Here is a 15077-nt window from a genome sequence, read left to right as displayed (position 1 = left end):
ACATGCTAATATATTTAGCTCTCCTAGAGAAGTTCCTTTAAGGATGGTGTTTTACCTGTGCTTCTGTTTTTAAAGTGTAGAAGCCTATCTAATAAAAGAGTAATATGCAAATTAACCGTCACTTCGTGACAAAGATGGTGGCACACATAGTGGGGAGGGGGGAGGGACGCTGGTGGTGATGCCCTGGCGACGCGAGCCCAGTGTCCCATGCCCCGGCCGTGCGGAGGGAGGGCCTCTGGCCAGATGCCGGGCGCGGGACGCTGGCATCGTTGCAGGCCAGGCTGAGGGACCAACCCCCCACCCCCGTGCACAAATTTCGTGCACTGGGCCTCTAGTTAGTGAATAATAGAGCAGCAACCAGAACCCAGGCTGCCTATTATTTACAATATATTTTTCTAAAATAGAAAAGTATCATATTTATAATGCATGTTTATGGTAAGCTGCCAGGAAAAAAAGAGAGCAATTGATGAAAATAAGAACAAAAAACCTGAGTACCTATAAAATATGCGAGGGTCAGCAAGAATAATGCCTATTACCCGCAGACATTTTTACATGGTTGGTAAAATGTGCAAAGCAGACACAAAATAACCATGTTTATTTTCACCTTTAAATAAAAGGTATTTTAAATACTTTAGGTTTTTAGTACACAAATTAATCTCATTCCCACTATACCTATCTATTTTCCTCCTTTTTATGTACAACTCCCATTTACTTTGGTGGATAGATGATATATGCTTGTGCTTATTTTTAAATTGTCCAATCTTATTTTTCGCTGTTGCATTTTCAAAAGGTACTCCTTCCCCAACTGCTAGCACTTTCTCCCAACCCTAAAATATCTCAGACATTCTCAGATTTGTAATAGGTTTGGGGCTGGAACCTCAGTGGCCTAATGAATGCTTTTCCTCCCTCAGTAACTGCTCTCTTATTTTAAAGGCATTAAGAGAGAGAGCATTATGATAAAGTTTACTATTGGAGTCACTCCTGATAGATGGAATTTGATGAGATCTACTCATTGCTCAAAGAGTGGGAAGAAAATGTAATGCCTATTGCGTTGTTTCTTCTATTGGCTACATTGATGGGAGGCCCAAAATAATGCTTAATAGCAAATGAGCTGGCTTGGAAGCTGACGCTGGCTTCTGCAGCAGTCCTCTGTGCATGAGCATTTTTGGATTGCCACAGATACATTCACTTTTGAAAAAGTAATATCAAATTAAATTTCCTGTCCAGAGGCAAATAATCCCCTGTTATTCAAACTTCACAAGCTTAGAAAATATTAATGTAGGTCTTTGCTCTTTGGGCAGGTAATTCCAAGGAAATTTATGCGTGAGGAATTGCACCATGAAATAGAAAGTTTGGGACATTAATGGGTTATCCTGGAAAGTGAGAACATGTGGCCCCTTACATAGTATCATTCAAGAAGTAACTGCAACTACAAAAATTCTAACCTTGTCTTGGGTGGGAAGGGCTTCTTCCATACCAGCCCACAACAGATGCATCATAAAGTGAAAAATGCAATATGTAGCTTGTGATATACCACAGACTCTGTCACCTACATTGAAGTTGACAGGACAGGGCTAAGGACAATGACTAAGGACAAGGAGTGCTGGGCTGCCCACTGGGGTCAAAGTTATTTCTGCTGAACTCCTGCTCCACCAGGCTAGAGCATTATGATAAAGTTTATTGTGCATAAATGTAGCACCTCTAAGTAGGAACAGGTGGACAACCGTAGCCACCACGGAGAGAAGTAGACAATGGAACTCTATGAAGCTTTGCTGAATGTAGGAGAAAGACAAGGCCTGGGAGAAGGCAGGTGTGGTGATCACATGGTGACTGGAGAGAGACGTGGATGGGGGGAGCTGCAGAATCAGAACAGGCCCAATGAGTGGTCAGGACACAAGCACACACTGTCCACCCTGGTATCTGCCCTCTCCCCCCAGAGACCAGATTCCTGTGCCTCTCAGCCATGAGGTTCCCAGACTTTACACACTTTTATTCCATCCCCATGCTGTTCCACAGCCTGATCATGCAGCCACGGTGAGCAGCCACCTGTGGCATGGATTTCACATGGTGAAGAAACCTTTGACCTTGAACCCAACAGGGCCATGAACCACAGAGTCAGGCATACACCATGGGATTTACTTCTGGTTTCTGAGAAGATCACCAGGGACACAGCAACTGCTCATTTTGTATTTCGTATAATCAACATAATTGTTGGCTTCCTGAAATAATGCCTGTACCTGGATCACAGGTGTTAGTATGGGAAGGCATGAGCTGAGCTCGGCTAACCCACCTGGTGTGAAATGTAAGACTTGTGAAGTGAAAATACAGTTTAACTTATTAATTGCCACTGATAGCCCTATAATAAAGGCAGAACCTGTCAGCTAAAAAAATCATCAATTAACTGGTTACTGGCATTTAGTGAACTGTTTTATAACAGACTTCCCATGTGTAATTCAACAACTGGTTAGCTTAGAAATAGCATATAAACAACAAAATAATGATGAGAAGCATGTGCCTTCTCAGAGAGGAGAAAAGCCCTTCCTCTCTAAGTCTTTCCAGAACCGTAACTGTGGCCTCCTTTCCTCTGGGATCTGGACCTACCACCTGTACCATGTCATCACACCCAAGCAACCTATGGGACATGCAGAAGTTTCCAGGACTGTTTAAAGGGACTCGAGAAACCAGTAAGACAAAAAGAAATTCTTAGGCCGTTTTTGGGTTTATAAACCCCCATTTCTTTCTGGAATTATAGAAAACCACAGAGATGGATTAGAAGCCAAGAAACATGTGCACTTACATCTCCCGTTGAGATTGTGGGTGTCCATGAAGGAGAACGCCTCGTCGCAGTTTGTGCCTTGCTCGGCATAGCTCTTGTCCATGGAGTTCACCATCACAGTCATCTCCTGCCGTGTGCTGCTCATTGTCTCCTTCCGCTTCTTGGCTAGTTTCCTTGGGACAAAGAGTTCATTATGTAGGCATGCATCTGAATAAAAAATGGGATGCTGACATGTGTATTGACAAAGGATCAGGAATAACTTCTATTGAATTAATCGTATTCATTCATAACATTGATTTGTTGTGCCTTCTAGCTATCAGGTTCTCTGTCAGCTGCAGAGAAATGGAGATGAAAATCAGCCACTGCCTATCCTCAAACATTCCCACAGTGATGCTAGGACTGTATGGCCTAAAACATTAGTTTCTGTTCTCGCTACTATAAGCTAAATTAAAAAGGACAATGCCCATTTTAATGTAGTACAACAGAATCATTTTCTATTTACTGATATGCTTCTAGTTACTTACCTTTTACTAAATTATTTTCTTCATTTCCATATTCAGTGCCAAAGAGTAGATCCCCCTAGTAAATATATTTGCCAAACACAACTCCAACAGTCTAAGGATGAATCTAAAGGGCATATGGTAGAACTAATGAGCAAAGTGAGGTGAGGAGTGAATAAAGGGAGCAGGCATGATGCAGAGCCACACAGGGGAGAGGAGCCCAGGCCGTGGGAGCCCTGGAGGGCAGCCCTCCATTCCCAGATAGCTATGGCACTGGACCAAACCCCAAAGGAACACAAATTAGTTCCCCATCAAGGTTTCTCAGCAGAGCAGAAGGTAAAAAATTCTTAAGCTTGTGGCTACCCTGGAAAGTTGAGTAGCAATGGAAGAGGAGGCAAAGGGCTGAGGAAAGCAGAGATATTTCCAGTTCTTCTGGAGGCACAGTTTAACACTGGCCTCTACATCAAGCATGTCAAACTCTCATGCATCGTTTATTTGGCCCATTTTAGCCTTTGAATTTGACATGCTTGCTCTACATCCTTCTCATTGACCACCAAAAGCTCCTAAAGTTACAGATACCTAGACAAAAGCCATAAACTTAAGGGAAACTGACATACAAATAAACAGATCAAACATGTCTTTATAGCTGTTACTACTGAAGCTGGTTTTATGCACCAAAGACAGACAAAAATAGAATTAGAGATAGTATAAAGTGATAAGTTTTAAGAGGACCATGGCACCATAATACCTAAAATATTATGTCCCAAAATATTCTAATTGTGCCTAAGCACCTAGCAACATTTACCAAAGAAAATGGCAGCTATTGACTCTGATTGACCTAGGACAGAGCAGAATTTAAAATAAGCCACATAATCAAAATCACCCCCATATTAGGTGATTGGTAATGCAGTGTAAGGCATTGACAACATTAGACCATATGGATAATCTTTACCATCATTTCCAAATGCCACATAATCCAAATGCTTTCTTGCCTGTAGTTATAATAATCTTTTAATATCGTACTTTGAGAGCAGAACTGTTTCATTAATAAGTTGCCCTTTTTAGTTCTAAAAGTTTTTGGGAAAAATCACCCATAACTTCTATGAGAGTGCTCAAATTGTAAAGATTTTGAAAAGTAAGCCTGTGTCACTCCTCTGGGCACCGGAATTCCTCTTTCACCAGAATTCAGAACATGATCACCTTCTCCAGAGCCCAGTTTTTCTAGGCAACCATGCTCATCTGAGAGGCAGGCTGGACTTGGATGTTCTCCATAGGTGTTCTGGACAGAGGCAGCATCAGGCTCAAGCTGTGGTTACAATAACATTTCCTCTCCCTTTCTAAATTTGCCAGCTCATTGGAAAAGCATTCTTAGGCCAGGTCTCCCCAGGAACACTCGAGTAGAGGACTGAGATAATTAGCCTCATAATTCAGGCAAAATATCCCCATTTTGCTGGAATTTCTTTGACTTGCTTTGGACTAATTTATGCTGATGATTGCCTCAATATTTTCTTTTGTTCCGCCTACAAAGAAAGCTATAGCCAAGTTCATATGACTTCCCTTTTTTTCTTTTCTTGCTTGTATTCCTCTGATCCTTGTAGGTTAGGGAATGACAGTGAATGTACTTCTGGTGTTGTTGGTGGGAAGTGGTGGTGGATGGGGGGATGTGTGCACCAATGAAATGCTTATACGGGTGAAGCCCTTTATCCTCTATACTCCTCCCCAGGTGTGAACTAATTTCAGTGATGTCACATTATACACTTCAATGGTGATCTTCTTTAAGCACAAAAAGAGCCTTTTAAGGATTCAAGAGAACCTGTTCAAATCAAACAGAGATCTTCATGTGAGAGATCTACAACTTTAAGCTCATATCCATTAAGCACATCCTCTGTCTCCGTGAACCTTCTTCAAAACCCAGCTCACAATGTGCTCAGCAAGGCTTCCTGCATTAATCTGTCTCACCACATTTTTATTGGCATCAAATGTCACAGACACTAATGCCTCACGAGGGCCAGGCAAGTGGCATAAGTAAGTGAAGTAGGCGTAAGACAACAAGGAGAGGTGGAGACTAGAGTAATGGAAGAGGGTAACAGCCACTTGGCTCCAAAAGTGATACCCCATGGATGTCCCAGACATTGTAAATTTCAGGAGAAACTAGAAATCCAGACTTTATGTGAACTTAAAAAAAATTTAAAGTGTCATCAGATACTAATTCAAATTTAAAAAATAAAATAGTATGAGGCCCAAACAAAGCATGTTTGTGAGCACTTCTGCCCTCTGTTAATAATGGCACTTAGAGGATTATGTTGGAATGAAAGGGAGTGGAAACTAACCTACAGTGCACAAGTGGTATCTCTAAGTGTCATCTCATTTAATCCTAGTAACCTTATAAGAACTATTCTTATCTCCCGTTTTACAGATGATGGAACCCTATAACTAAATATTAGGTTTTGAAAAGTAGGATTAATTTACTAGCATCTAACCAATGCTTTATACAAAGCAGGCGGTACCCAATATTCTTGTTAATTGATGTAGTCATTGTCATACCAAACCATTAGAAAGGAGAGTTGTTCTACAGCCTAATTATCAAAGTACCTTGCCTGGTTATGAAGGGTGCAAGTTGTTGCTTGGGGTTTCATATGTTCTTTCTTATACATAGCCTGATGCAGTAGTCCATAATTACATAATGGCTGAGGAAGGCTAGATTTGGAATTGAGGCTTGGGAATGTCTGTGGATAAACTGAACTTTTCTCTTTCTCTTTTGCTCTCTCTTATAGGCTTTGTGTTTCCGATCTGTATTTTTTCAAGTGAAACTTCGAAAACTGTCAGGAAAACTTTGTAAACAATGAAATAAAGTGTTTTGTGCAGGGAAACTCATAGAGTAGAAGCAATTTTCTTTGCAATCTTATCTAAAGACACAAGTCAATCTATTTCCCATTTGATTTTTAACAAATGGTTTGCCTGAAATATTTTAATCTCAACTCTTCAAACTTGAACTGCATGAATCTCAAAGGCCCCTGTAACAACAACAAAAAAGTTTCTACCGACATGAAAAACGAATCATAAAGAATCAGAGTTTACAGTTCAGCATGCAAGAAGCTGGGAAATCATCACTCTGTCCTAACAACAAGTAGAAAGCTGAACAAACTGAAATCAACAACTCTTCTTAGACAATTCATCAGATAACTGACCCCCAAATTATAGAGACAAACAGGTAGATACAGAGAATTACAACTCACCAGAGCAGAAATCTCAGTGAGAACCGGCAATGGAGTAGGAAAACCTAAATCCTAATTGACACATTATTGGAGGTTCAGTGTGGACAAGTCTGAAACTTATAAACTTCAGGAGGGTCCATTGTTAGGGGCCCTCATACTTTAGTGAATCTTAACTCCAGGAGCCCTACCAGGTCTTCACAGTAAAGAATGAACAACTCTCCTGGCCCCCGGCCTCTGGCACAAAAAGAGTAGGAAAATATCCATTTTGAAATACAGATAGTGAAAGATAGATTATTTTAACATTAATTGAAAGAAAGCAGGAGTAGCTATATTAATTTCAGACATAGCAGATATCAGAACAAGAAAAGTTATCAGGGCAAAGAAAGGCATTCCATAATTATCAAGGGGTCAATTCTCCAAGAAGACTTAACAATCTTTAACGTGTGTGTCTAACAACAGAGCATCCAACTATGTGAGGCAAAAACTGATAGCACTGCAAGGAGAAACAGATGAATCCACTACAATAGCTGGGGACTTCAACACCCTATCAGTAATGGGCAGATCCATAAGGCAGAAAAATCAGTAAGAACATAGTTGAACTCCACAGCTCCATCAATCAACCTGATATAACTGACATCTATAGAACACTTCATCTGACAATACTAGAATACACATTCTTTTCAAGTTCACAGAGAACATTCACAAACATAGATCACATTCTGGGCATAAAACATACTTTAAAATAGAAATAAAAACAGAAATCATGCAAGGTATGCTCTCAGACCACAGTGGAATTAAACTACAAATTAGTAAGAGAAAGCTAACTGGAAAACCCCGCAACACTAGTATGTGGAGACTAAACCAAACACTTCTTATTTATTTATTTATTTATTTATTTATTTAATCAGATGCATTTGCCTAAGACTTTGAATCAAAAGCTAATGACACAAAGACATAGGGTGTCCTAGCATTTCTTTTTTTTTTTACCTCTTAAAATTATTTTTATTATTGAAAGTATTATAGATGTTCCCCTTTCCCCCTCCATTGACCCCCTCCATCCTGCTTCAATAGTGAAGGCCCTCCCCAGGCCTTCGCTGCATTATTGTCTGCATAAAAATCCTGGAAGAAACCACAGGCAGCAAAATCTCAAACAGCTCTCATAGCAGTATATTTGCTGATATATCTCCTAGGGCAAGGGAAACAAAGGAAAAAATAAACAAATGAGACTACATCAAAATAAAAAGCTTCTGCACAGCAAAAAACCCAACAACAAAATTATGTATGACAGAATATATTTGTCATTGATACATCTGATAAGGGCTTAATTTCTAAAATGTATACATAACTTATACAACTTAACAAAAGGAAGATAAATAATCCAATTTAAAAAAATGGGCAAAGGATCTAAACAGACACTTCCCCAAAGAGGACATACAGATGACCAAGAGATATATGAAAAAATACTCAAAGTCACTAATCATCAGAGAGTTCCAAATTAAAATGACAATGAGGTATCACCTCACACCTGTCACAATGGCTACTATCAACAAATCAACAAATGACCAGTGCTGGCAAGGATGTGGAGAAAAAGGAACCCTAATACACTGCTGATGGGAATGCAGACTGTGCAGCATATGGAAAAAATATAGAGTTTCCTCAAAAAATTAAAAGTGGAACTGCCATTTGACCCAGTGATCCCACTTCTAGGAATATACTCTAGGAATCCCAACACACCAGTCAGAAAGAATATATGCACTCCTATGTTCTTAGCAACACTATATACAATAGCTAAGATCTAGAAAGAGTCCAAGTGCCCATCAGTAGATGAGTAGATAAAAGAAATGTGGTACCATGCAGCTATAAAAAAGAAGAATCTCCTACCCTTTGAGACAGCATGGGGAGACTTGGAGAGTATTATACTAAGCAAAATAATCCAGTCAGAGAAAGACAAGTATCACATGATCTCACTTACATGTGGAATCTAATGAACAAAATAAAAATGACAAACAAAATAGATCCAGAGACTTTGAAGCATGGAACAGACTGACAAATCTCAGAGGGAAGTGGTGAGGTGGAAAAGAGATTAACCAAATAACTTATATGCATGTATGCATAAGCCATGGATAAACCATGCACTTGAGTCAAAAAATAAATCTCAGGAGAAATTTAAAAAATATTTTAAACTACATGAAAATGAAATTTATAAACACAGTTTATTAGTTATTGTTAAACTTCTCATGCTCTCTGCCTTCATGGAAAAGCTGTACTGAGCTAGCTGCATATTGCACTGTGTTCCTGCCACCAGAGCTGACCCTTGCAAAGGAGTGGCTAGGCTCATAAATTAATCAATGGGCTGAAGACCTACCCAGGCCAACAGGGGTGGCACAGCTATGTCCTCATTTGCATCTTTACCGACCAATCAGAGTGGCTCCATTCTGACCAATCAGGATGATGCTATTTGGACCACCTGAACTGTGAATATTTGGAGTCCTCGTTTGCATAGAAATGGACCAGTCATGTATTAGGGGGCCAGGGGCAGGCACTTTTCTCTATATCTGTCAGCTTTAATTCTGCCTCAAGGAAGAACGTTTTTAGTTTCCATTGAAGACTGAGTTTTCCCAGCTGGAGCTATAACACCTGAACTGAGCTGCATTGCCCTGGCCACTGTAACTGTCTCACAGTTGAGCTGTTCCACAGTCAAGCTGCTCCACAATTGAGCTGTATCACAACTGTGCTGTTCTCAGCTGAGCTGTTTGATAACTGAGCTACAGCCACTGAATAAAGTCTCTCCCCACCCCACCACACCCCAAATTGGTTACTCCTGTTGGTGTTGAATTTGGGATGATGACCTTTGATTGACACTAATCACATTCCCTGTTTATTGTAACTCATGGTTATAGAACATGGTTCACCAAAAAGCATTACTGCCCCCTCTCTGACCCCTATCAGAGACCCTGACACATTGGGTTATGTCAACAAAGATCATGTCTGGAAAATGACTTAGTAGCACTGAACTAAAGGTCAGTTATTGATCTCAGAAAAGGTGTCTTCATTTTTAAGTTATGTCATTTAAAATTCTACAGAGATGAAAAAACTTGAAGATTTGTGAATCCCAAGTAGACATAAGTATGAAAAGACTTTCTGGTCTTGGGTTCTAAAATTAAATGTGTGCTTACACTTAAGGACTGGGGCAGATGCTGGAACCAAGAAAAAACATTTAATTTTTCTCACAATAGGGATAAAATAGATATTGGTTGAGTCAAAGAATTATACATTATACCAAATTGCCAATCCAGTGGAATAAACCTAAATGAATAAGGAAGAGGCAATTGCCTTAAAGATGGCTCTGTGATAATTACCAGATAATGTTGTTTTTGAAGTGGTGAAGTGGTGAAAAAACAAACCACACAACTTTTTTTTGTAGTAATTTGAATTTAACATTATTCATGTAACAGTCTTGGAGGAGAAGCCTTTGGGTCAATCCTGAAATGCACTTATCACCCTCCTTCATTCCTACCTATGTGCTCGGGCACCTTCCTTACTTCCTTAGATTATATTTCCTACCAAGGAGAAATCCCCTCTGAGCCCCACTTTCCCCATCTACGCCCTCATTCTACATTTGGATCATGTTCCCAAAGGTGAGAACTATGTCTTATAACTGTTCTCTTTTTTTTTAAGCTGGGCTCCTTCAAACACTTGCTGCAGAAAGAACCAAGAAAAACACACATATTCTGCTCTCCCAAGATTCACCCGATAATAGAGCCCTTGGGAATAACCCAGCTCACATTAGCACCTAAGGTAATCTCCCAAACCAGCCAAAGATTTTAAAACACTAAAAAAAGTCAGCAATAAAAAGAACAGACACAGTATCTGTCCTCCTCAGCAATACTTTGTTTAGTTTTAGTTCTCATATCAGGGCAATATAAACCCAGAGGGACTGGAACCAGCGATGGCACAAAATATATGAAACAGGTACAATCCATAACAGAGCAATGGGAATAAAGTGACATTAGTGATAGCGGGTCTCATTTACAGTCAGCTTATGTTGCTGAATTCCGTGTATGCACATTATCTTGAATTTAATGGTTTCAAAAAATGTCACTCTGCAGCAAGATTCAATTGGTATACTGTTGATCCTCTATCAGACTATAAATATAAGTGAGAAAGAGAGGACTTTTTAATGCATGTCATATTGGAATAGTATCTCTAGTTTTCTCTTGACAAAGTTTGTTAATCTCACTAAAAAACTGAAATGCCTCTGTCTAATAAAAACAGAGCCAGCTATTGGTGTCGGCACAGAGGGAAATTGGAGCTCAATAAACAAGAAAACTGCATGTTCTGTATCTTAATGTAAGCAGTGACATTATCATAAAATCCAGGTGACCCCTTAGATATTGCAGAGCTAATTATCCAGAAAGCTCTATTCTACCCATCAGCAGATGGGTAGATTAAAAAAATGTGGTACATCTACACAATGGAATACTACACTGCTGTAAAAAAAGAAAGAACTCTTACCATTCACAACAGCATGGATGGAACTGGAGAGCATTATGCTAAGCGAAATGAGCCAGTTGGAGAAAGATAAATATCACATGATCTCACTCATTTGTGGAATATAATGAACAACATAAACTGATGAACAAAAATAGATCCAGAGACAGAGAAGCACTAAGCAGACCATCAAACCTCAGAGGGAAGGCCAGAGAGTGTGAGGGGGGAGTAAGAGATCAACCAAAGGACTAGTATGCATTCATATAAGCATAATCAATGGACACAGACACTGGAGGGCATGTGCCGGGGTTGGGGATGGGAGTGGCTGGGGAGAGGTCAATGGGGGAAAAAGAAGACATATGTTAATACTTTAAACAATAAAAAAAAAGATTACAAATTTTTAGTTGCAGAATAGTTATGGGATGTAAAGTACAGCATAGGGAATATAGTCAATAATACTGTGATAACTATGTCTGGTGCCAGGTGGGTACTAGAAATATTAGGTGGAACACTTTGTAAAGCATATGACTAACCACTATGCTGTACACCTGAAACCAATACAAAAGAGTACTGAAAGTAAACTGTAACTGAAAAAAGAAAAAACACAATAAAAAGTCATCTGTTTAAACATTTATTAAAAAAATCATTCTATTCAAAGTTTAAAATATAGCTGCGGATTAATGTATTCAGGAACAAATAGAAGCTATTTCCTTAGGGGCTCTAACAACCTGCATGGAGCATAGCAACTAAAAGAGAGTGCTCCAGAAGCACCGGTGTTATCCCAGGAAGGGAAGTCCTCTATGCTGGGATCCAGATCTCATTCGCTAGGCAGAATGGCCCATCAAAGATGTCTGCCTCCTGATCTCAGAAACGGTGACTATATGGTAGGTTACATGGCGAAGGAAGTTAAGGCTACAGATGGAAATGAGATTGCTAATCCGCTGATCTTAAAATAAGATTATTCTAAATTATCAGGGTGGTCCGGTGTAATCATAGGATATCTTAAATAGTGGAAGAGTAGCAGGTCAGGGAAATGTGGTGTGAGAAGGTCTCAATCCACCGTGGCTGACTTTGAAGATGGAGCAGGGGCCACAAGCCAAAGGATGCGGGCTACTTCTAGAAGCTGAAAAAGGCAAGGAAATAGATTTCCCCCTAGACTTTCCAAAATGGAACACAGCCTGCTGACACCTTGATTTGAGCCCAGTGAGACCTGGGTCAGACTTCTAACTTATTGAACTATAAGATAATAACTTGTGCTATTTTAACCAGTACGCTTATAGAAATTGTTGTAGCAGCAATAGGAAACTAATACAACTTCATTTAATCAGTGTCGAGAATTTTAACATTTTAGCACTTATAGGCATTCTTAATGTCATTTGACTGATCATTTGGTCTTTCTAAAACACCTATTTATCTATCAACCATTCTCTCCAACACAGGCTTACATTTTCTTACTAATTTATCCTAAATGATTGTTTCATTGTCAAAAATGCCATTTTCTCTGTCTGTGGAAAAATATAAAAATCACAATTTAAAAGTCTTTACCTCTGATTTTGAATTTGTAAGTTTCTCTTTTTTACAGACAAAAGTATCAAAAGCAAATTAGATTTATTTTAGATTTTTGGTACACTGGCAATGAAAAGTTCTTTTTAATGAAAATGCGAAAAGCATTTGGCTATTCGCAGTTGACATACTGTGTTTTTGTATATACCTGAGGATGTGTGAGGTTGAATAGTTTTTCAAGTGTTACTTAGCTACACATTACTATTCTATAAATTGCCTATGCATGTTTTATGTCAAGTTTTCGATTTAGCTTGTTTATCTTGCACTCTAGATATTTTTTTTTATATCTATAGGCCCCTAATACTTTGACATATAAGCATTAGAAATATTTTCTCCTAATTTATAGTGTTTTTTTTTAAATTCTCCTTATCGTGTCTTTAGGTATACAGAAGTTTATAATTTTGATGTATTCAAATTCATCAATTATGTGTATTAAGATTTTAGGGAGTTCTCTACTTTGAGGTCATAAATATATTCCCTTATATATTACTAGAGGCCCAGTGCACAAAATCGTGCACTTGGGGGGGGTCCCTCAACAGCCTGCACCCTCCTATAGTCTGGGAGCCCTCGGGGGATGTCTGACTGATGGCTTAGGGGAGCGGGCCTACATCATTAGTCAGACATCCTTAGTGCTGCCATGTAGGTAGGAGAGGCTCCCGCCTCCACTACCTCACTTGCCAGCCATGAGCCCAGCTTCTGGCTGAGCGGTGCTTCCCCTGTGGGAGCGCACTCACCACCAGGGGGCAGCTCCTGCATTGAGCGTCTGCCCCCTGGTGGTCAGTGCACATCATAGTGACGGGTCATTCAGCTGTAGGGCTGAAACTGGCTCTCCGACATCCCCTGAGGGGTCCTGGATTGCAAGAGGGCGCAGGCCAGGCCGAGGGACCCCACCAGTGCACGATCCGGGCCGGGGAGGGATGCGGAAGGTTGGCCAGCTGGGGAGGGGGACTGCGGGAGGGCTCCAGGGCGTGTCTGGCCTATCTCACTCAGTCCCAATTGGCAGGACTCCAGCAGCAAGCTAACCTACTGGTTGGAGCGTCTGCCCCATGGTGGTCAGTGCACGTCATAGTGACTGGTCGACCCGTCAACTGTCTGTCCCCTGGTGGTCAGTGCACATCATAGCGAGCAGTTGAGCAGCCTTAGCATATCATTAGCATACTAGAGGCTCAATGCAAGAGTAGGCCTTCCTTCCCCCAGCTGCCAGCACTGGCTTCCCTCTGGCACCCAGGACCCGGGCTTCCCTCGCAGCCCTGGCTTCGTCTGGAAGGATGTCTGGTCTAATTAGCATATTACGTTTTTATTATTATAGATTACGCTTTGATTAGTTGAACGGCCTACTAGATGACCGGACACTTAGCATATTAGGCTTTTATTGTATAGGATTATGTACCAATGCTCTTTCTCTTCCTAGTGACAGAGACAAAGGGGATAAGTTAGGTGCTGGTTTGTCAGATATGGAAGAGAGAGAAGCAGATAATAGAGCTAGAGATGGTGGTGAAAGTAGTTGACATAGGTCCAGAAGCAGTGGCTGACCTGGTTCAATGATTACCCCTTGCAGCCAGATTGTGGTCTCTAAATGCCATTTCCCACTAAAAACAACCAGAGTTTCTTAGAGAAATGGCTAATTCTAGTCATGGGGAAGACACTGCACAAGCTGAGTTGAGAACATCCTGGGCATATGGAAAATGGAAGAAATTCTCAAAGAGTTCTGGAGTCAAAAGAAACAAGAGACAATGCAAAAGGGGCTTCTATTGGCCAAAGATGAGATACTCTGAAAACCCAAAAATGAATTACTGTGGAGTGTTCAAACATAACAAATACATTGAAAACCTGAGTCCATAATGACACTACTGGTCACTGTATAAAGACATTATAGGACTAATTCATTCTGAAACTGGAAAATAAAGGAATAAAATAAAATAAAATGAACTAAACATTTATCTCAGGGTTCCTACATTAACTGTTTCAAGGTAAGCAAACAGTGGAGAAGAGAATGGCACTTAATAAATACAGAAGAATGATTGAATTAGTATGTTACTATTTTGAAACACCTAATAAGATAAGAGATCTATTCTGGGCTATCATCTTCAGTAGCTTAAAAAACCATTAAGTGATAGGCTGATGTGGAACTTTATAATGGATGGATCAGGTTGGCAAAACCACCATCCACTAATCAGTCTGAGCATTATGCGCTCCCCAATGCAATGCTATAAAGAGTACAAAGCATTACCTATGAACGAGTCTTACCAAAATAAGACACCTGAATCTGATTAGGTCTCTAGTTCTTGCCCTAGTTCACAGAAAATATAGATAATAAAGGACGCGGTAAGTGATATTACAAGAATGCATCACCCAAGTTCAGAATGTGGGGAATTCTATAGGATGAAATGATTTAATAAATAAAGGAGATATGGATAGAACCCATTATTCCAGGCTACAAATGAGGAATCATTGATCAAGTGTTAGGTGACTTGTCATAGAAACAGAACAAAAATCCAGGTTTCTATGACTTTTAATTCATTTTTTCCAGGA

The 15077-nt window shown here is 40.0% G+C and overlaps 1 protein-coding gene across 2 annotated transcripts in view; it reads right to left on the bottom strand.

The window, feature by feature from the left end:
• Nucleotides 1–15077, bottom strand: part of PTPRM (protein tyrosine phosphatase receptor type M) — a 642938-nt gene that overhangs the window by 126434 nt on the left and 501427 nt on the right. For both annotated transcript variants that reach the window (XM_079785235.1, XM_079785234.1), the window contains one exon: nucleotides 2798–2949. In XM_079785235.1, coding sequence (XP_079641361.1) covers nucleotides 2798–2949 — 152 coding nt within the window. The remainder of the gene's footprint in view (nucleotides 1–2797; nucleotides 2950–15077) is intronic.

Source organism: Cnephaeus nilssonii, assembly GCF_951640355.1.
Source record: "Cnephaeus nilssonii genome assembly, chromosome: 11".
NCBI lineage: Eukaryota > Metazoa > Chordata > Mammalia > Chiroptera > Vespertilionidae > Cnephaeus > Cnephaeus nilssonii.
Note: the sequence above shows the minus strand (reverse complement) of the source record. Positions and strands in the feature narration are given on the sequence as shown.